The following is a 23,813-nucleotide window of genomic DNA, read 5'->3' as shown; positions in this document are numbered from 1 at the left end:
TGCAGAGGGAGGAACCCAAGAAACAGGCTGAATTACACACTGCCCATGGGACACGTGCCAGGTGTCACTTCTGCACCAAGTGGGGACAAGATGCCACTGGCTACGGGGTGAGCTCTACTGAAATTATCTCAGTGTGCCTGAGCCATTGAATAGTCGTTACCTGGGCTGTCATTCATAAGCCCTGAGCTGCATCTGAAGCAGACAGCCAGACACTAAGCTTCCTTAGTGTTAATGCTACTGATGCCACAGCACTTAGGTTGCAAGCGCTGAAGATGCTACAACGGCACTGAGGAGTTTGCAAGACAGCATCTGGTCAATAGACTGAAAAAAAAAATAAAAAAAGGTTCCCTCTTTCTCCCGGGAGTCTTCATGCTATTTATTTGCTTCACAACAACCCTCCTCCCTACAGACACTACGGGAAATTAGCAGAGGCAGCTCCCTGGAGCACCAGCCAGTGTCTTCCCGCAGAAGTGCTTCATGTTGTACTTTCCCAGAATACTGCTTTTGCACAACACCAGGCTTTAGAACAAGAAACACAGGTTCCCTCATCCCCTGCAGATGTACTTTAAACCCAGCTCTTCCTCTTGGCAGGGCCTGGTCCTGCCAAGTGTGTTTGGAGACCTGCCCACCATGCTCTCCCTGAGGAAGTATCAGTCTCACCCACTCCCTGGTCTCCGAGCGCTGCTTCTGCCTACTGACTCCCACTGCAATTCATGTAGTTCCCTTGAACAAAGATACATCTGTCTGTCAGAAAGCTTAATTAGTACAAATGGAAACTGTCCTCCCCATGATCTTCCTCAGCCTGATACCCAGCTAAGAAGCAAGGCTGTAGTGCAGCTTATATTGGTTTATGCTCTTGATTACTGACAAGTGACAAACCTGACTACTCTACTCCTTTTGCTACAAAAAGGTCTGTGTTTTATATCCACAAATGCCAGAATGTCCTCTCCCTGCTTGCCCTGCTGAAATCTAAATAACTTTTATCCCTCAAAGGTCACAAGTCTACTGGAAAACCAGCACAAGAACTCATGGTTCTCTACAATACGGAACACAACTACAACAGAATCACAAGAACCAGCACATGGGATTGCGCTTCCCAGGGTACTGGGCATTACACATGTCCTTTCAAATCTACAACATTTCTCCTGGATCAAATCCCATATCTGAACACCACACAAGCTCCAAGTGCTTAGAGAGGACTTTTTTTTTTATGGCTCTCAGTACTGAATGGCCAGAAATGTGATTCTATTGACTTTGTAATTTTCCATTTTTTACTAAATGAGACTTTCTTCTTTTCTAACCCTCATGTCTCCCATTGCAGCCTCACTTCCAGCTGAGCAGCTTACTGAGCTTGCTACTAAGAGACAAATCTAGTTTCCCAGTACACCAGCCAACTCTTAGGTCTTTGATCATCAGCAGTTGGGCTGCTCCTGCCTTGATCAAAAGTAAGCTTTTCTTGATCGTGCTACATGAATTAGAAAGCCTGACACTTCAATCCTGCCCTCAAGTGACATTTGGATTGAATAACTGATTTATCTCATATATTGAACAAAGCATTTAAAATATAATTGAGTGTAATTGTCAGGCATCTTTTAAACAAGACCATTTTCTCCTGGACAAGCAGGCTTCTCCTTTGGCTGGTTCCTGCAGTGCCAGTTCTGCACTGTTCACAGCAAGGCAGCCACACTAACTCAGCAAGAGAGTAGAGCACTGCAGGAAGGATTCTACCTACCCTGCAGGAAAAACAAAGATCTTTCCAAAAATACACACCATCCAGTGACTAAGAAATGAATCAAGGCCTGCAGGCTTCTACTAATTACTTATTGAGACAACTGACCAATTAACAGTGCCTGCACTCATCCATATGGGCAGATCCATGGCCAGCCTCAGGTCTAGATTCACCTTTCTACTCAGGAGCCTTGCAAGTGAACTACTTGTTCCTGGCACACTCCTCAAAGCACACAGGGACTCACATTCATCTGGCAAGGCCTTCATGGGATCTTCAGACCCTTGCAGCAAAAATACTGCTGAGGTGGAGTGCATCATAGCTGGAAAACTCATCCAGAGCAGAGCAAACTAGGTGTTGACTTCATCAGAGAGCTCACTGTGAATAAGTGACCAAATTCTACTGGTCTTTACTTCTATTAATATTTATATGTGACCACATATAAAACTATGAGATTTGGTCAAAAGGGTTAAAGGGCTGACATCAATACAGTGACTTTTTTTTTTTTTTTTTTCCTCAAGGAAAATAGCCATTGCTATCCCCTCTACACCCAGTGTCCTGCCACTTCTCATGGCATATTCTCCTAAAGTTACTTTGACCTGGTTTGGAAGGCATGATCCCCATTTGGCAGGAGCTGTTGCGGAGGCTTTGGCAGGTAAGTCTGCGGGAGGCAGGAATGGGGACCTTGGGCTCTGCTGTCATAGACACTGCCTAGACTACACAATCACCACCAAGAACAAGAGCAGCTTCTGATGTTGATGGAAATCATGACCTTTTGCACTACACCTTGCAGAAGAAAGCACTTGTGGACGTACTGGTGTTAAATGAGATCCCCCTACTCTGAGAATTGGCCAGTGGAGCAGAAATGTTTGAAGTCCTTCAGCTACTATACTCTTCACTAGGCCCATGACACAAAAAAATTCACATTGCTGCATGTGTTGTTCCTGCTATTTGAGAGCTTGAGTTAACTTGTCCACAACAGGATGGTACTTGTAAGACTGAACAGAGAGAAAAGATGCTGGGGACATAAAGGAGGAGGCTGGAGAAGCAGCAGTCTTCTCTTACACAGTTTGATTAAACTATTTCACTACATCCCCCCTGGGGACAAAAAACATGAAAAAAAGATGGCTCACATTCCTCCTGGCCACCACCTGCTGATGCCAATGTCACTGGCAATAACTGGTTTAAATCTTTTACCATCTTCATCTCTAAAGCTACTAGATGTAGCAGATGTCTAACTGATCATGAGCTTTCAGTTTGTGGCTTGTAGCTAGGAACAAAATGTGTCACTGCAAACTGTCATTTAAAAAAATGAAAAAGTAAGCAAGATAATATAGTCATACATCTTTGTATACATTATGTGGTGATAGCTCTTCTGAATTACTGCACTGAGTTCTGATATTTCATCTATAAGGGTCTGAGATGCTGTCTAGAGTTACAAAAGGACATGCAGAAATTATATGGGTTCTAAAAAGTATGAGGGGTGTATGATCTATACATATGGCAACTGAGGAGGGAGACACTGCACCAGGAAGCAATTCCTAGTGCCAGGAAGCTTTTCAATGCAGTATAGCGAGGAAAAATTATATACAAAGTCTGGAAGTTAAAGATAGAAATTACATCATTAGTTCAAGGTAATTACCCAGAGTAATAAACAAAATAAGGAGCTGGAATTCTTGTATGGGGGCTCATGCTTCCCAGGAGATTTGTGTAGCTAAGGTTAAAAGCTATTAACTCATGAACTGCCTGATCATCCACCTGGGATATTTGGAAATGTTTGGTTAATTTGTCTCCTTACAGTGTCACAAGTTTTTCTGGGTTTTGATAATAGAAGGCATCAGACATGCCCATCCATACATACATGGGCAGTTTCCCAAGATACCTGCCCATCTTCCAAATTAAAGATTTTTACTTAAATCAAAAGTGCTTCCACAAACCAGCCCTAAACTGGTAAATCTGACCTTTCACAGAAGAGGAGTAGCTTTTATATTTCTGTCCTTCAAAAGCAACTCATTGATAACTCTATGTACCTCCCAAATGTCCTTAGCAAAGTACATGCATCCATCTGTCTTATCTCAGAGGTGCTGCTTTTCTAGATTCCTATTTGGTCTGGTCCTGTGACTTCACAGACTGTTTACACATCTGCACAGATAAGATGATAGCTGTGATACCCTGAGGATATGTTCCCAATCACAACTCTGAAACCACCTGGCAAACTGACACTGGTTGCTCACTGCCATTCTGATTTTCATCTCCTGCCTTCACGTCTCAACACGCAGACCATCTGGGATTGCTTGGCCCTGCTGCCCAACACCACTTCAGCAGTGGTGAAGTGGTAAATTAATTGGTCAGTGCAAATTCACCAAACATTCACTCCTGCCAATGTAACCCTGCTGCATTCTCATCTGTCCATTTATCTGGAAGGCAAGTCTCTCCAAAATTTCCTAATTTACCACCCAATACTCTACTGCAACAGCTCTGGGTGTCACAGCAGGAGTGAAAGCAAAAACAGCCCTAAATGACACAGCAAAGGCTGCCTCCTGCAGCTTGTTCACCCACCTGGGATAAGCTCATCTTGCAATACCACAACCCCTTGTGCTTCTTGGGTCTCCTCTGACCCCGACTGCCATGAATCTTCTTTTAGAGGTCTTCCCAGTGTGTCAGCCCTAGAATGATTCACTGGATTCTACTGAATTCTAGTTTTAGGGACACTGTGGTGTTTCTTTTCTTTCGCAGTCACTGTATCAGAGGAACACTGGCTCCTGACAAGCAGCAGTGGGGCATGCTGCAGGGAGTTCTATCTTACCAACGTCGTTTCAGAACTCTGACAATTTTTAATAAACTGCTGCCTGGCTCTTTTAATCAAGCCCATTCCCATCACTCTGAAATAAGCTGCTGATATGACCATCTGGGAGGCATAACAAAGCACATGATAATACTTATACTTCAATAACATCTCAAAATACACATTTTACTTTATAGTAGCAAGCAACGGGTTTGTTGTTTGGTTTGGTGGTTTTTTTTCTTGCCGTTCCTAAGATTTTAGTATATTTGTATGAGGAGTTCAGCATTATGACTTAAGGAACATCCTCAGCTACTGTCCTGGCCTATAAGGTCTGATGGCTCAAGACCTTACATTCATTCATGTAAAATGTGTATTAGATAAATCCAAGTGATTACACTTTCTGTTTTGTAGCCACTGAGAACAAAGCTCTGGATTTGGCACACTGAAGAGTTCAGTGTTCAAACTGACAGGCCTAAAAGGACAGAGCTCATGTGTCCTCTCACCCATCAAAGGCTTCTGTGGTCTCACCACCTACGTACCCCATTGAACCTTATCTTCAGCTCAGATGGACTGGAGGTGGCACAGAACACCATAAACCAACCAATAGGGCAGGTAGATAATCACATCATTAAGGCAGCTTCCTGGCAATGAAAAATGCTTTAAGCATGAAGACTCACAGTCCCAGTAAGCTGCAAAACATATTAAAAGAAGAAGAGAGGAATCAGAGCTCTAGGAACTAGTTTCATACATTATTCCTCATAACCAGGATCAGATAGAACCTGATTTTACCTGATTCCTCACAAGAATGTTGTAAGATTTATAGTACTTAGCACAAGATAAAAAGCAAAAGCTAGAAACCTGAGCAAGGGCTGATACATAAGACCCAAAAATAAGCCAGTATTTGACAAATGGTTACCACTGCATCTGAGAAAGGGTTTCAAAGAGCCTGCAATCCACCTAGTTCTCCTTTAGCTGAAAGTACACATTCCCATGGCTTAGGGCAGTTGTTGTTTCAAGTTCAGTTGTTTACTCCTTGCAAGCATTCACAACTTCTTTTCTATCTAGAAGACCTGCAGCAATGCAACATGCATTGAAATAAAGCTTGTGGTGCCCAGAAAGCCCCAGAAATAGAGATCTCTGTCAGGTATCTATGCAGAGCCATATTAGATGCCACAAACATGATCCACACTCTCAGCTGTACCACATACTGAGTCAAGCTCCTGACACTAGCTTTTATCTCCATCGACTGGTTCTATGCAATCCTAAGAAGTGTCTTATGCACTGGGATGAAAAGCCATGGTTAGCTTGTTTACCCCAGTACAGTGGAGCTGCCTGCCATCAGGTTATGGCTTGTTTTCTGAAACTGTGTAATTAACTCCCCCGGACTGTAGAAAACATTCCAAGTCACACTTTAACTTGGTACATTAGTTTATGTCTGAGTCAGTTTCTACTGAAATCAGGTAACATGACATCCTTTGTTCCTGTTCACATATGTAGGAATAAACGTATCTATTTACACATAGATACAGAAATTATGTAAATTTAATGAAAAGCATATTAATCTCTATTTCAATCAGTATCTTTAAACACCTCCTTTCAGAAGGAGGTGATAACACAATAAACTGCAGAGCCATGCAATGAAACGTATTTGCTGTGTGTATGCTGATATACAATTTGGTTTGTGCACTTCAGACATCTCTCTGGAGACCTATAAATATATACAAGTAAAATCAGGCTGTTCAAATGCAGTCTGAAAGTTTTGCATTTGGTGGAAAGAATTATTCATTAGAGGAAGGCTTGTTTTCAATGGATATCAACAGTGTGAAGTTGGGTGTCTGATTAAGACTCTCAGGAGATGCCTAGTGGTAATACAGTAAGAAAGGTGATCAAAGGTAAACAGTAAACAATTTATTACATATCTCTGCAGTTATTCACCACAGTCTCACCTCCAGTTTCACCTCCACATTTATTCAGTTCTTTTTTATTTTCCTGTATTCTGCTTCTAGACAGTAGGCCAATGGATAAATAATATCTCTAACACTCTTATGTGCAGTATGTGTGGCAGACAGACTTATCTCTTACCAAAATTCCCATCTTTAGGCTCCACAGTCACTAATATGACATAGACTTTGAAAATTGCATCTTTTATCCATATTATAACCCTTGAAATTTATACCTAACTTGGGACGTTTGAACCAGTTTGTATAAAAAAAACCTGCACCCTGAACCTCTTGGTCTTTGAAGAGGCTCAACAGACTGAGAACAGCACTGTCACTCAGTGCCTCACAACTGCTATAAATTCTGCAGTCTAGGGTTTTGGCTCCCTGTCCTGCAACTGATGGTTCAATTGTCTCTGTCAAGGGTGCCTAGAGGGGGGAATCGATATTCATTAATTCTCTCATGTCTCTAAGAAGATGTCTTTGTGCCACATTCAATTCTTTTACATGCCAAATGCCTGCTCTGAAGGCTTTGCATATACAGACTGTAGATGCATGCACAAACAAGAAGGAAAATGCAGAGGTAGGTAGAAGGACAGACAGAAACACAGACACACACATATATAGAATGAACAATATTCCCTAAGTGAAACCCTGCAGCTTCAGCTGGTTCTTTCTATCAAGGACCATAGCTAGCTAAACCAGCCGGGTGGCCGGTTGCACTCCTCCAGGATCACATTACAGGGAAGAGCAGAACAGGAATTGCTGCCTTGTAGTTCAGTGACACTGGGTGATTTTTGGCAGGTCAGACCCAGTACTTCCGCTTGCCTCTGAAATGCTGTCACCTCCACAGCTGTAGACGTGTCTGGTTACCAAGATATACTTTAGCAATGTCTTAAACAAAGTATATAACGGATCCAGAAAGAGTTTTATTTACACATAGGTATTAAATGTAAGCTTCTTGTATTTATGTTATATTTTCTCTAACTTACAGTCTTTCCGCGATGTTCTTGTTATTTATTGAACGTGATACTACACATGACTGGGGATGTTTATCCCCTGCACCTGAGGTTCCTGGATTTATGCAGATGGCCTGCCAAAACCATGGAACTCTTTAGGCACAACTGCAGTTGCCACAACTGCCAAAACTGCAGTTTCTTGACTATGCACATGGCTCTTCAGATACATGTCAGTCAAAAGGATTTTACTACAAATTAGTAAGAACAAAAAGTGCAGCAGCATACCAGTGCTTCTTTTATTTTCAAAATGGTGATAGATAGATAGATAGATAGATAGATAGATAGATAGATAGATAGATAGACAGACAGACAGACAGACAGACAGACAGATAGATAGATAGATAGATAGATAGATAGATAGATAGATAAATAGATAGATAGATAGATAGATAGATAGATAGATAGATAGATAGATAGATAGATAGATAGATAGATAGATAGATAGATAGATAGATAGATAGATAGATAGATAGAAGAGATACTCCAGTCTTACTTGACAGAGCAATTTTCCCCTATGAGGCCCTGGAAAGATTTCAAGTTAAACTGTTTTTTTCTTAGCATACATGTTGTATTATAAAGAAATCTTGGGCTAGATTCTCCCTTTGTGCATTTGTGTGCATCAATACTGTCATGTTGGGACATTGCCCACCCGAGTCCCACACTCACGTATTGGCACACAGGATTGGTGGAGGAAAGGAAACAGGAGAGGCCAGGACACAGAGCTCACCCTCCTACTTACTGCAGGGACACTTATGGCATACTAAAAAATGGCCCCAAGGCCCTTGGAGGGAGAAAACAGCCCAGCACTTGGGCATCCCTGGCATCCTCTGTGCCACGGGGAGCACTACCAAGCAGCCAAAACAAACTGTAAATCTCATTCTCTGTACACCCTGTGCTCACATGGGTGGTGCATACAAAGAGAGAGAGACCTCTGTAGCCATTCCCTCAAATGTTGGTACCTGGTGCCTCTGTCACTGCCACTCTTCACTGCTCCGTCATCCGTGAAATTAAAGGTGCCGGTCCAATTTGCCAATTCCTCTCGATTCTGCCAGCTAAACTGCAGCCCTCTAGCAAGAAAACGAGGCAGTTGATATTTGGTATCATTCATTAGATTTAAGTCTATCAGCATGAGTTCTCATCTCCTTTTTCTTAACACAGACATGTGACCAGAACATACTCATCAAAAACAATAAAAAGATACCAAGAACCCAAGGCATCATCTTGCTAGTGGAAAGAACTTTCAGTTTCCACAGACTCAACAAGTTCTTGGCTGAAAACACCACCAGACTCCCCAGCCAAGCTGGAAGGCCAGTAACCATCCGTGCTCACAAACAACATTTACATGTGTTGGGACAAGGTGGACATGAGTGCAAAAAGCTGGAGAATGTGGAAAACTTGCATGAAAACCTGCAAGTAAACCCTCTAAATCTCAATTTCACATCCAGAGTAGTTGTTAAATATGGTAGGCATTGGGTCCTTCCTCTGATCTGCTGGCCATGCAAGCAAGGTATGTGACAGTTTATGACTTCTGTAAGTCAGTCTATGTTGCTTCTTCTCCCTGATTGGGAAGATGATATTTTTTAAGCCAATGTATCACAATCATCATAACTCCCTGTTTTCCAAATTTTCACAAATTCAATCCAAGACCCATGATGCTTGTCGTCTTCTGGAAACTGCTCTTATAGCTGGGTAGAAATCTCACATGTATTTAAAAGAACTGGGTCTTAAGTAACATATTTGACAACACAAGTCAAATCCTGCCCTTAGCTCAGAAGTCAATGGGAAAAAAAAAATAAATAAAATCACAGATTCTTATTTTTAATCTTCTCAATTTTAACCCAGTTTCATTATTTCAGAAGCCTGGCAGCTGAGTTGTGAACAATTGGTGCTGCCAATACTGAAAGTTAATTCCCAACTGGGCTGTGCAGGGACAGCCAGGAAGCAATCTGCCAGCCACCTTTGCCCAAAAGAAAGGGCACCCAGGACTCTGCTGGTTTCCTTGGTCAACAGGCTTATCACAAGGACTGGAGAATCCCTCAAACCACATCCGTCCTCTAGTCTAATTGGCAGCAGCTATAAGCATAGGAAATTAAGAACATGAGGCATTAAAATAAGGCCTCTTTGCTTCCTGCAGCAAAGGAAGTTTAGTTCCAAGCAGCTCCAAAATGTAGCAGGAGTTTATTTGTTTTATAATGTGAAAACATGTGCACATAACTTCTTGTTTTCACAGTTGTTTTAAGACAACCCTGTCTAAGTATCTGCAGTGCAGGCATTTCCCCATGAGCTAATTGTCTGTGTTCTAAAAAATCAGTACAGCTAGGTCAGGGAAAGATCCACCCCATCAAAGGCTGACCTTCACCCTAGGATTAACTACTCCATTCCTCAAACTCTTTCTCCATCAGCAGTACAGGGACCTCAGGGCTGCTTGTAGTGTGGGCACACATCACAGAAGGATCCCACCACCCAAGTCAAGTGCAGTGCAGGTCACCACAAATGTTTTTTTTTCTGACCTAAACCCAATATTTATTTATTTATTTATAATTTAAGAAGTTTATTCCTGTATGTTTTTTGCCTTTTAATCTTTCTCTTTATTTTCTTTTTAATTAAACCCAAGACTTTTTGTAAAAGGCATTTTGTGGGAGAAGGAATCCTGAAGAAGGTAGGGACCCATTTCAACACTCTGAACTGAGGAAAGAGAGAGCCTCCAAAACTGCCCTCTCCCTTCCCAGGCTGCCTCCCACCACAAAAGGCAGGAGAACAGTCAAAAAAAAATACTGCAAAAGCTTCCTCTGAATCTTTCAAACGCATCTTCATTTCTTCCACATTCTCCAGTGGTCAAATTTCAATTTTTCAAAGAAAAACTATTTAGAGTAATAAAACGAGAGTATTTCAAATACAGAAGCCCAAGTTTTGCTCATAGTAGAGCCGTTCTGATCACTTCTAATAAAATCCATTGATACAGGATAATGCAGTGCTGTGACTTGTCAGGGAGTCCTGTACCTTCTGCATTCCTCTGACAGTTTTTAATCAGCTGAGTCTGCCCAAGATATGACTCCCAACTAGAGTATCAGTGTGAAAAAAAAAAAAGATGAGAAAATTCTCACTTTTACTAAGACACCTTTTAGGCTCATTGAAATAAAACACTTGTGATTCTCTCCCATGTACCACAGTCTAACACATTTTTTTTTGCCACACTGCAGCTGGGATAGAAACATGTTTCTTGTGAATGTGTACCTTTTTGTAAAAGGCATCTAAATATACAACCTGAAAAATACGTTTTAATTGCTAGGCACAGCACTAAGTGAGACGTGAGGAGAGAGCAGAGGTGTGGGGAAACCAAGCTGGAATTGTAGTTTTTAATTGGATTTAAATTAGATATTCTGGGCTTAGATATGTCCTTGTAAACTGAAATCGAGATAGATAAATAGCTGGCATCAGTGTGTCCTTCAGAGGTGAAGTCTTCTAAAGCATAGCCAACATTCAGGCACATGACATGAAGAATTAGAACATTCAGAAAAGTCCTTTCCCCTTGTACCTCTTCACTCCACATGTAACAGCTGGAATGAAAGCTACGGAAATGCTCAAAGGGAGAGGGGGGTGAATCTGTCCATAAAGCAAAAGAAATTATAAAATCACTCTTTAAGGCCCTCCTCTCATCAAGCCTTTTTTGGGAACAGAGTGTACTGCAGCTGAGGCACCAAGTTTAAAGGAGGACATGCACATTTTGGGTAAGATCCAAGAAGAGATCAGGAAGACTAACACTGAGGAATGGTAGGTATGTCTTATGATGAGCAGCTTAAAATACTTAACTTTGAAATGGCAGAATGGGGGATCTAGTTGAGGTACAAAAATACCAAAGGGGAGCAAGCAAAGGTCTGGATACAAGACTGGTAAGGACATGGTACATTACCTACATGGTAAGGAGAAAGGACAAAGTTGTGAGCTGAGCTGAGGGTGAGGAGCAAGCTAAGTGTTTAATCCTGAACCAGAAAGGAAAAGTGGACTGCACAGTGCTTCCAACAAACAGGTACTCAGGAGTTTAACACCCCACAGACTTGCATTAGACAACACACAACACAGAAGAAATATTGCACAGCTCATGGGACTGTGCATCCCACCTGTCAGTCGGCAAGACTGACCAAGCAGCTGCTCTGCATTTTCTGGAGTGATGCTACGATAAACCTCTTCCTCCTGGTAAAAACAACTCCAGTAAACAGTGGTTTGTAGCAATAAGGCTGAGTAGAAATAAAGGGTGAGACATTTGAAAACACTGACCTGAATTAATTCTGTTCCTAACAAGATTACTGAGAGTTTTACCATTTAGTTCGATCAGCCTTGAGCTGGAAGATCTCAATTTAAAAAATACAGAAGTTTCTAATCCTCTGAGTTGTGAGTCTTAAGTGTTCGTACATGATGTCTGGCCAAATCTGCAAGTAGCCTGAGAAAATACAACTGAGGCACAAACTGCTCCATCAGCATATTTCTTTTGCATGTTATGGGAGTTAAGTTCTAACACCTTCACTCGGCACTAACTACATTTAACAGGTAAACAAAGAAGGGAAAAACACATGGATCAGAATTGCAACAGAAAAGCACATGTAGGTTGGAAACACAAAAAATAAACAGAAAAGGCAACAGAACAAAAAAAGAAGGTTAGGAAAGATTAAAATAAGGGAAGAAAAGTAGAGGAAATTACTTAGATACAGAGGCCTCCTATGTAATTTGGACAGCTCATGTCAGAGTTTAAAAAAAAGAAAAAAGCTAATTTTAAGCCTGGGATCATTACCAATGATCACCAATGGTGGAACTTTGCCATTTGCTCAATTTTCCCTCATATTCTTTGCTCCTAAAATTAGTATATTTCCCCAACATGTGACACTGATGATGACAAGGGAAGACCTTCTAAAAGATGAAATAACCAGATACATCTTTAGTGCAGAGATGTGATGTTTTCCCCATTCACTGTAAGCAAATTTCTCATCACACTTTATGGACCTCATTAATCATAGGACCTATCCCTAATAAATGAACATATGAGCAATGTTATATCTTGCATTAGGGAAACTCCATGGAATTGGATGTCTTAGCAAGAAAGAGTGAGTTGAGTTTCAGGTAAATGTCAAGGCATTATTTTGATTCTAATTGGAACTGTAAATGTTGAAATCAGTATGTGGTCAAATAAACACCAGCGTAATGTAAGAGTAGCAGGAGGGGGTCAAAAAAGCAGAAAATTAATAAAGCAGCAGAGATTGTGAAGGACTTGTCAAGACCAACTGTCAAGAAGCAGCAGGAAGCAAAGTAAAAAGCCTGCTGCTGCAATCCAAACAAGAAACAACTCCTGCACAAGCAGAGGTTTTAACAGCAGGTGTTGTCAAACAATTATGGGGTTTTTAAACTATAAGGTGAGAATGAACAAGTGGATAAATTGCAGCAAAGAAGCTTTATATCCATGCTGCCATCCTACTGAGATCCCACCCCAGGGGTGCCTCACTGCCTTTTTAGAGCAAGGAGGCAAGGTGAAAATACAGCTCAGACAAGAAGGTTGGGTTTTAAAAGGGAGCTTTTCTACAGGTAATAAATGGAGAAGACCCAAAAGACTAGTATAAGCATAGCTTGTGGCCCTGTGTGGGCTCTAACCAAAGAGCAGGCCATGACCATGTATGTATGAAGCAGAATTTATCCAGAAGAGACCTATGTGCTTTCAAGGTGTAATACCAGTTTGGTGCAAGTGTCTGAGCAGCACAGCAATCAGCACCTATGGGTAGTGAGGACTGAGTGGCAAAGGGGGCATCATGCACATGGTACAAGGAGAGGGCATGAAAAGCACCTGCCACTCCAGTGCTGACCCATTTTCCAAAAAACACCAGCTCACCTCACTTAATCCCAGCCAGCAGGGTATTTCCACTCATCTTTCAAGGTGACAGCTATCACTGCCCCCATCCTGCATCTCCCAGACACAGACCAAACCCAAAAGCAAGCAAAAACAGGCAAAAAACAATGTAATTTAATATCTGTGAAGCTCAGCCAAAAATCTGACTCAGCTTGCTGGCCTGCCACAGACAGTCAAGCAAGGGAAAGCAGAGGAGTCTAGAGACTCCTTTGAAGGGGTGAGAGGAAATACAAATGTCCAGAAAAGTGAGGCAAATTACTTCATTTATTTCTGAGCTCTCTCTCTCTTATTTGTCTTCACTTTTCCTGCTCTTCCTTTCTGGCAGTTCTCATGTTCCTTCTTTACACATATTCTCCCTAGAAAAGAAGTCCATTAGTAGGGGACAGCACGCCTAGCTTTTGTGACTTCAGCTCCTGTTTAAGTTATAAGCGAATAGAATATACATTAATTCCATCTACAAAATTAATAATTTTATCATAATATCTCTACAGGCTGGGTCATGGTCTTGCACTACACTGTTACATCCTACCCATGAAGCCACATAACAGTTCCTGGCCTGACAAACAGATAGTCCAGGTTTTCAGTAGGCTTCCTAAAGTCAATGGAAAATCATGTGCTTTCATTGTATGTCAGTTTCCCCGTTGCATTATTCTTGTGCCCTTGAGAAGAGGAATTGAGGACATCAGTGTTAAATGATCACGCTACTCTTTGCAAATGGAAAGTGATGCCCCTATCCTACTAACAGGGATGTCACAGAGGTATAGGAAAGTCAGATAGTTAATCTTGCTGAAGATTAAGTTCCTTCCTTCTGCAAAATGAGGCAAATATGACTCACTGTGTCCACAGGGTATATGGAAAATAAAAAGGAAACAGTGGAATGCATGAATGACCTGGAGATGAGAGTGATTGAGAACACTCACTAAAATGGAACAGAGAGTAAGAGGAGGTTGGGTAAGAAAGGGGAATGTGAGGAGTCTCCAACGTGACAGACCGTTGCACAAGTGAGATAAGCATAAGAGGCCAACAGACATTACAGTAAGAGGAGGTTTTGGGGAAAAAAAGCAAGGATTGTGGCTCTTTTGCACAGACCAGAAACAACAAGTTTCTTCTCACTGCACTTAAAAGACATCTGAGGTGCTCAAAAGGAGTAAAGCATCCACTAGGTAACAATGAGACAGTGGGATCAAACCCCGCTCAGCAGAGGCAAGGCAGACTAGCCTCTGAGTCAAAAAACTCCCCTTTCCTGACAAAAGAGTGAGACTCCATCCCTGAAGGCAGTGAAGTTAGATGCCAACAGGATGTTCATCTGAATAGTCTAATATGACTTCAAACTCTCCAATCCATTTTGAAATAAATATTCAAGGTACAGCAACCTAAAACACACAGCATAGACGAAAGAAAAATGTAAATCTGCCTGTAGCAGCCCATGTCCAGTTCACCTGTGTTATAACACGAGAAAAACACCATGGGTGCATTGGCCTCTCTCAGTGGAGAATCCATGGGCACAACCCCACCAAGTACAGCCCAAAGAAACAAGACATTTCTGGGGCACATTCATGCACAGGAGCAGGATGTTCCCCGTCCGGGAGTCCATAACAAAACTCAGGTTTGCATTCAGTGGAAACAGAGTTGAATATGATCCGGTCCAGTTTAGAAAAACACTTATTTCTCCAGCAAAATCAGCAAAATGCAAGTTTTGGTCTGCATGCATACACATACATGCTCCTGCTCACTGATTTAATAGAGACCAGTCTTTGCCTCAGTGATCAATGGCTTTTCAAATTGACTGACAGTGGGAAACTGCTGAGCTGATTGCTTCCTATCTTAGGAAATCCTTAGAAAACGTCTTGAAAAATGTATGAAAACATGTGGGAGGGCAGGAATGGGCTATTTACAAAAACAGGAAGAAATGAAATAACATGGGTCCCATGAAAAGCCAAACACAGATGGGAAGGGGGCACATCTGCGTAGCAGGGCACTCCATCTCTCAATATGCCTGCCTCAGTTCCCTTTTATGATACAACTGCACACACTTGGCCATACTGTATGATATCAGGGACAGGCCTGGCTCCACGTGTTGGAGGGAAATGGCAGTAATAAGGTGGTGGAGGAGTATATTTTGACTAATACAACAAGCAAAATTGGAAACATAGGTGGGAAGCTTCTGAATTATAACCACTGTTGCACATAAAAAAAGGTTCTGTTTCATAAAGCACATTCTACATTTGGGTTAAACCTTGTATCACCATCTGAAAAACCTGATCGTAAATCATATCCCAAGAAAGATAAAGTAGAATCAACACCAACATTCAACTAGTCTGCTTAAACAGAATGACATGACTAGGACATTATAGGATACCTTTCAAAACAATACCATCTTTTTCTGATCTGTGGCTGGAAGATAAACATCCACGGAGTAACAGATAATAAGTATAAATTAATTTTCATAATTAGTCATAATTGAAATATTAATATCTGTAACAATTAGGGACAACACAAAACCCACAACAGAATGAGGTGACAGTGAGGCAGGTTGTTTCCTTTCCAAATAAAAAGGTCAATCAAACTTCAAGCACAGAGACTCACAGGCAATCCCAAATAATTTTTAAGACAGCAGGAAATTCTGACATTTGAGATGGCAGCTCAGTGCAAAAAGATACCTGACACAGCATGGGTACCAGGAGCAATCTCACCATAGTATGAGAGATCTGAGGGAGCTGATTGCTTTGCGTCTCGCATTTCCAAAACTAATATATTTAGCACTAGGTCAAGTCTCCCTGCACTGCACTATATTCGTCTGAGTAAACATATCCATAAGGTCTCAACTGCACTGAGGACTCACGCTAAAGATGATGAAGAAAATGCCATTTAGACTCAATGTGTCTGTACCCAGTATTAGCTACAGGAGTAGCCAATATTCCCTCTCTCTGTGCACAGAAGTGGATGGCACAATCTCCTACCACTTGTGCAAGCCATCCAAACTGTTGACTGCCCAAGATTTTCAGCTGGGACTGTGAAAAGCCTATCCCTGGCTGTCTTTGTTCTTAAGGAACGTGCTATGAAACAACCAGCGACAGAGATTGTTTTTAAAGTTTTCTTCATGAGAACTAAGGCATAAAACTAAATAAATGAAGAGGACATAGAAGGACAGTGACTATCTGCGGGGCTGATTAAAAAGCAAAATGGAGGCAAGCAATGGAGGGCAAGGATGCCTCAAAGAAATGAGAGGTTAAGACCACAGTTTGCCTGAGGGAGGCATGGACTGCTGAGCAATGAATACACTTGAATTAAAAAATGAGAAATGAAATGAAAAAGCAATCAAGGGTAAGGATAAGGCACAGCGAAAGTAAGAAAATACAAAGCTCCACAGAGCGATTATGCCTGAACCCAATTCAGCAATTCTAAGAATGGTCAGGAATATCCAGCCGGGTCAAAAATAAAAGACAGAATTTCCAGGTGTTCTGCTACACTGTTCACTGAGGTCAGTGGTCAAGGATGTGATTACTCACAGCTGAGGTTCTGGCAAACACAGGTGGAGAACAACTAAAAAAAAAAATAATAATAAAAAAAACTTTGCTCTAGTTTTGGCTTTCTACAAATGCAGGTAGAACTGAATTTTGTACCTGCCCATACACAGGGAGGGCAAGCAGCTATTGCTTTTCAAAAATACATAAAACGTGTTAATTACATGTTATAACAGAGATGTATTTGAAAGAAACAGCACAGGGTTTAAACCACTTTGGATTAAAGGGGTTTGATTGACAGGGGTTGAGTGCCGGGCACCGGCCAAACTCAACCATTACTTCGTCATACTGGCAACAGATCCCACACAACATGCTGGTCCCTAAATTGGAAAGATATGGATTCAACAGATGGACTCCTTGGTGGATAAGGAATTGGCTGGATGGTGACAGTCAAAGAGCAGTGGTCAATGGTTTGATGTCCAGATGGAGACCAGTGACAAGTGGTGTTCCTCAAGGGTCAGTGCTGGGACGGGTGCTGTTTAACATCTTTGTTGGTGACATGGACAGTGGGATGGATGCAGCCTCAGCAAGTTTTTTGACAACACCAAGCTGTGTGATGTAGTCAATGGGCTGGAGGGAAGAGAGGCCATCCATAGACACCTTGACAAGCTGGAGAGGTGGGCCTATGAAAACCTCAGGAAGTTCAACAAGGCCAAGGCACGGTCCTGCATGTGGGTCAGGACAATCTGAGGCACAAATACAGGTTGGCAAGAGAGTGGGTTTGGAGCAGCCCTGAGGAGCAGGCCTTGGGGGTGCTGGGTGATGAGAAGCTCCCCATGAGCCGGCACCGTGCGCTGGAGCCCAGAAACCCCCCGTGTCCTGGGCTGCATCCCCAGCAGCGTGGCCAGCAGGGCCAGGGAGGGGATTGTCCCCTCTGCTCTGCTCTGCTGAGACCCCCCTGCAGGGCTGGGGCCAGGGCTGGGGTCCCCAGCACAGGAAGGATATGGAGCTGCTGGAGAGAGTCCAGAGGAGGCCCCGGAGATGCTGGGAGGGCTGGAGCAGCTCTGCTCTGGAGCCAGGCTGGGAGAGTTGGGGTGTTCAGCCTGGAGAAGAGAAGGCTCCAGGGAGACCTTAGAGCACCTTCCAGTGCCTGAAGGGGCTCCAGGAAAGCTGGGGAGGGACTTGGGACAAGGGCAGGGAGGGATGGGATGAGGGGGAATGGATGAAAACTGGAAGAGGAAGATTTAGGTGAGACATGAGGAGGAAATTCTTTGCTGTGAGAGTGGTGAGACCCTGGCCCAGGTTGCCCAGAGAAGCTGTGGCTGCCCCATCCCTGGCAGTGTTGAAGGGCAGGTTGGATGGGGCTTGGAGCAACCTGGTCTGGTGGGGGGTGTCCCTGCCCATGCAGGGGGGTTGGAAGTAGATGGTCTTTAACATCCCTTCCAACCCAAACCAGTCTGGGATTCCATGATTCTATGATCTGTGTAAGGTGCAGAACATGGAGTTAGCCTAGATATTCAGCCAAGTATCCTAAAAGCTGTTTGCATGGACAGAAACAGGCCTAGATCCCCACACAACAAAGTCAGAGATGGAAGCAAGCTCCTACTGGGTATTATGTGAATTAGGTTTAGGATTAAATTGTCTTTGTATTGAACAGCGAGGATAATTGCTACCTTTTGGCTGGTCAATGTGTAACTCACTGCTCCAGGGCAAGAAGCTTCTGAAGGGCCTGTACAGTCCATGATTCAATATTCAGGCAAGGTAGCCACTCCTGTGGGTCATGTGGGAAACTGGATTAGGGAACTGTTGTGGCCACAGCAGAAGAGTGTGCAGGTCACTCTGTAGTGACTCACATCCCTTGTGTTTTGAGCTCAGGAAGCACCACAGTGTAACACACCAGCAAGTGACACTCTCAACATAATGTGATCTGCACATGTGAAATACTGGAATAATTGACTTGCATTACCTTAATTTACTGTCCTCCAGGGAATGCAGAAGGATTGGCAATTTGAAGACTGTTTTCTGTTAGAGCCATAGACAGCACTACCAGGGAGCACAAGAGAGGAAATAACAAACACTCATGCTCTGGGTACTGAAACTTTACTTGATGCTTTTCATTAAAAGCACGTGAAAATCATGGCTCAGAAAAAAAACACTCCAAGTAGCATAAGGTAAGATTTTGGTTGCAGGACAATTTTCACGATAAAAGTATCTGTGGCAGCATCTGATAGGGCTGTGATTGCTTGCAATTTTTTGCAGAGCTTTAACTTGTATACCAGGTACTTGTGAACTCTCTCCTCTAATTCAATGTGGGGAGACAGGAGCACTATGTAAAGCAACCAACATCAGCAATGAGAAGGGAATGCGGCAATCACGGGTGATGAGTTGGCAGGCAGCTGAGTTAACCTCTCACCTCCCTCTTTGTTCTGCCCACTCCATCCCACTGACATCTCTCTCCTGAGCTCTTCCCTAGCACAGGCTCCAGTGCTGCTCTGACCTCTTGAGGAGCTGATTCAGCTCCTTGCCTTTGAAAGGTTAGTTAGACATGATGGGAATGCCAGCAACCTGGTCCCCTTGAAATGCTCCTAGGAATACCCAGTAGCAAGAACACCATGGATGGAGTCCTGGCTCCTCCAGATTTGATAGACTACACCTGGTCACTTTATGGTGATGGCCATATCCCATATGTACGCACACTGGTGTATCTAGCTTAAAGTCTTTATTGTCTCCTGACTTTTCCAGTGCTCTTCTCTGAAGAAAACTGACCTAAATCAAGACCAGCTCTGCAGCCCAGTCAGGGATTCAGCAAGGTGACTCACAGGTGGCATGTCATTTCACAGGGATAATGTATCACTCTGGTGAGAAACAGAGGGGTAACGGAGCTGTGGGTTAGAGAGATTACTCACTAGGTGACCTTCAGCTTGCATCTCTTTGGAAAAATATTTAAATGGAAAGAGACTTTAACAGTGGAATACATTATCTTAGGTTACAGCTAACATCTTCATGGGTGTTATGAAGAAGCCAGAGGAGTGAGGAGCACATGCCACATTCCGGGCTGGACCTCTCAGCTGACAGGAGTTGGCTGAAGTTCCTCATGAGCCCAGTTCAGGACACAATACAACTCAGGCTACATGGAGCCTCTGTGTCCACATCACTAGTACTGCTGTCACCAGAACAAGTAAGATATGACCTTGTCTTATTGCACAGTACAGACAGTACAGCACAGTATAGGTTTATTCCTTTCTTGCCTATGCTGTGCAAAAAATTATTATCAGCTATCATTCTTACGTAGGTAAGGAGAAGGGTAAGGATGTCTGTAGATTGACTTGCAACTGTTGAATAAAAGCTGCTTCAGAAATACCAAAATGTTGGTATAGACTCAAGTTATGAGAGTCTGATATGAATTACAGGGTGAGCTTTTAGTTTCATTTAAAAGATTTAAAGCTTTCAAATCATGCAGGCTGCCTGCATGAGAAGGTTTGCTGCTTCTTGCTGAGGGATTCTTCAGGTTATTGTACATGCCCCCTCTGACAGATCCCAGGGTAATCTTTGTATAAAGTCTCTAATAGCTTTGAAAATGCATCACGCTCACTTAGCAGAAGAAAAAAATAGTTTTAAAGGGGCAGATACCCTTCTTCATCTGACTCTCACCCTGTGCAGAAGTCAGGCTGTTTAAAAGAAAAAAAAAAAGGAAAAAAAGGGTATTGAGTGAATTCCTTGCCAATAGAATATGGATTTATAGCAAAGTATTGCTCTGATATTTTTTCCTTGCCAAAGCAGGCAAGGGTTGTCCTATTGATCCATCCCATGCTACAGGTTGGGAGATGAAGACAGGGACCATTTCAACATTTTTTCTGTAGTGGCCATTTCCTGATGTAATCCAGGATTGTTCCCTGCTGGTCAAACAAGACCTCACAAATAAAGGCCAGCCCTCAGCTGAGCATCTGATTCAAAAGAGAATTCAGCTGAAAGCTGAGCACTGGAAAGACGTGTCAATACAAAAGCAGGCAGCAGCTCTGCATTTAAGCAGAAGTCCACAGCATTTAACCTACTTCAGCAGATCAATGCAGTGGATTTTTAATCATAACATTAATCCTAAAATAAAAATAATTACCCCAGAGATCTGTATTAAAGTCCCTTAATTGTATCTCATTTCATCATCTGTTTTACTCAGTCAGGATCAGGAGCTGCAGAGACCAGAGCTTCCCGATGTGATTCTCCAGCTTGTAGTTTAACTCTCTCATTAGGACTCCAGCTCCTACTATGGGGATGAGACATGGCCTTGCTGAGAGCACCCACATGCATCCCACTTGGGGGAAAACTGAAAAAGGGGAAAAAAAAAGGTGGGCAGGATTCTGCTTTTCAATGGCATGGTACAAAACAGTGGGGGAAGGAGAAGAAAATATATGGTGGGTAAAAAAATGTGTGAATACCTAGAAATTCAATCTCTGTGTTCTCCCCTTCTTCCAGCAATGCCAGGAGCTCATTAATATCTCATTAAGGGGAAAGAGAGGACTTGACCAGAGGACCCATTATCACATTTCACTGAGCAGAGCTTACTTCCTGAAGCATCCTACCCTGCCTGCAGTCCTGCCATCCCACAGCCAGACTTTGGGAGCACAGCCAAGGGCAAACCAGGACCATAAGCCTCCATGGAGAGCACCAGGTGGGTTTTTATGGCAATAAAACCAGCCCATTCCCTGCTTCTAAGGGCAGGTGGCATGGCACAGCTTACAGCCATGCAGCTGACTTTCCCATCTTTCTCCCAGGGAAAAGTGCCTTTGTCCACACTGCTTACTGGGACCATTTCCTAGTCAGTGCTGTCCCCTTCATTGTGCTTAACTGCTTGTTTTAGGTCAGATCTCCCCTGCCTTGCTGGCTTTACCCATTCCCACCATCTTCTTGCAGAGCAACAAACTAGCCCTGTGTTATATTTAGGCTTAAAAGCATCACACATTTACTGTAAGAGTACTTCAGGGCAATTTCCAGGTTTCTCTAAATACGCCAGGGAATTTCTTCCCACTGCCTTGGGAAGAGGCCCAGAGGTTGTTACTGCTGCAGATGTTGGGATGAAAGCAAAGGCTGTCATAAAACAAGCAGCAAGTTGAACCCTAGTGAGTAAATGGCTTTGGGTTTAGGCAGCATCCCCAAGCTCCAGCTTGGCAAGTGGCTATAAATATCCCACTTCTCCTCTGCAAGGATGCTCTCCAAAATCACTAGTTTCATGGTCCCTGGAGGTGCCAGCTAGGATGAGTCCAAGGAACCTCACAGCTGGCATCATCTTCTGAGAGGGAACTTAACACCGGAGGGTTGTGGGAGAAAAGAGTAGTCAAAGGTTACAGCTACCCCTGCACAGAGCAGACTGGCAGTCAAAGTGCCTGGGAATGGCCACCTAAAGGTACTGCAGGGCATGAGAGAGGGAAAGAGAAAGCAAAAAAGTGCCTTCATGTGAAACTGATGGTAACAACATAGGCTGCTGTGTAAACCATCTTTCTGTCGTTACTAACTGACAGCTTGAGGCTGCCACATCCTGCATTTTTATTTCCATGAAGGATGGGAGCCACCACTTCCCAGCAGAAAGGAGAAAAAAATAGAACAACAAAAAACCCCTCCAAAATTACAAGCTGGAATAAAAATAAATAAACAAAGTGACAAAAGTCCCTTTGGCAGAGTGCTCAGGACCAGACTTTCCCCTAGCAAGCCTGCAAATGGGACAACACCTTTTTTTCATTCCCTGCAGCCCAATGATGACAGGAGAAGTTCCCAAGACATGAGGCAGGACAGAGACAGGCCACATAGACCACTCACTGGAACAGTTTTAGTTGCATCTTCTCCTCATTTTCTCTTTATTTTGCTATTTTTCATTTCAGTTTATACTTGGGATTTATTTTTCATTGCCCTAATCCTGTTGCAGCCAACCTTACTTAGAAAAGCAAGGTATGGGTGCAAGGCCTCCAGAATAAATGGGAAAAACCCGGAAAATAAGGCAAGATGAGACCTCAGTGGGTCATAAAGTCATCCTCTCAACATCAAGGCAACTTGGTACTTCTCTTCTGGCCTACCTAACAGTTTTCTGAAGCTCCCCAGAGATGGGGATTTTACACCTCCTTGGGTAGCGCTTTTCTTTAACCATTTCCCTTCATGGTTAAGTCCAAATCTTTCCTGCTGCAACTTAAGTCAATGACTCCTTGTCACATCATGAGCCTTCACAGTGAAGTGTTTATTAACTTTGTCATGGCAGAAATAGTCTGGGTGTTTCAAGACAGTTATTGTTTCTCCCCTCGATCTTCCCCAAGCCAAACAAACACAGGTTTTCTACACCCCTGCTCATTCTTGCTGCTTTTCTCTGGCTCCTTCTAACTGAGTCACATCTTTCTGGAAGTGAGATGCCCAAAAGCAGAGAGAGTCTCCCAGCCAAGGCGTCATTGCTAAGCAAGGCACACAAATCATTGGGATAAACCACAACAATCCTGTCTGTACATATTAATATCATGCTTACTGTTTCCCCCCATCCCAAAGTGACAAATATTTGCTGATTTGTCAGCATTTTGCTTGCCCTTGGCACAAAGCAAACAACTACGTAAGTAGCAAACTGGGCAAGAACCAAATCATTGATCTGTCCTGGAAAAAATGCAGCTAAAATCCAGTAAAAAATTCCACAGCAGCTTGCCTACACTTCTGAAACCCACTTACTTCAAAGCACGTAAGAGAAGCATTCCCCCGTATGAAATCATACAAGCTGTAACACCTCAAACTAAATTTAAGTAAAATAAACTCTGCATGAGTCAGGGTTAAACACTTGGACATCCCCACTGGTGTTTGCTGTAAAAAGAGCAGTACTGCTCTCAGATCAAAGACTAATGTGCTCTACAACAAAGGAGTCTCAGCAGTAATTCACAAGAATACAGCAGTGAAAAAATACAGTGTTCTCTCTGTTATTTGGAACACTAATATCACCACTTAGATTTTAGGAATTGCATTTACATGTCAGT

The 23,813-nt window shown here is 42.8% G+C and overlaps 1 protein-coding gene across 2 annotated transcripts in view; it reads right to left on the bottom strand.

Annotated features, from left to right (window-relative positions):
• Nucleotides 1–23,813, bottom strand: part of ST8SIA5 (ST8 alpha-N-acetyl-neuraminide alpha-2,8-sialyltransferase 5) — a 50,728-nt gene that overhangs the window by 25,502 nt on the left and 1,413 nt on the right. Inside the window, exon 2 of one of the 2 annotated variants that reach the window (XM_051642522.1) lies at nucleotides 8,427–8,534. The exons of the other annotated variant lie outside the window; for it this stretch is intronic. Coding sequence (XP_051498482.1) covers nucleotides 8,427–8,534 — 108 coding nt within the window. The remainder of the gene's footprint in view (nucleotides 1–8,426; nucleotides 8,535–23,813) is intronic. 2 annotated transcript variants of the gene reach the window in all.

This window comes from Apus apus, chromosome Z (genome assembly GCF_020740795.1).
Source record: "Apus apus isolate bApuApu2 chromosome Z, bApuApu2.pri.cur, whole genome shotgun sequence".
Taxonomy (NCBI): Eukaryota; Metazoa; Chordata; class Aves; order Apodiformes; family Apodidae; genus Apus; species Apus apus.
This window is presented reverse-complemented; position numbering and strand designations above follow the sequence as displayed.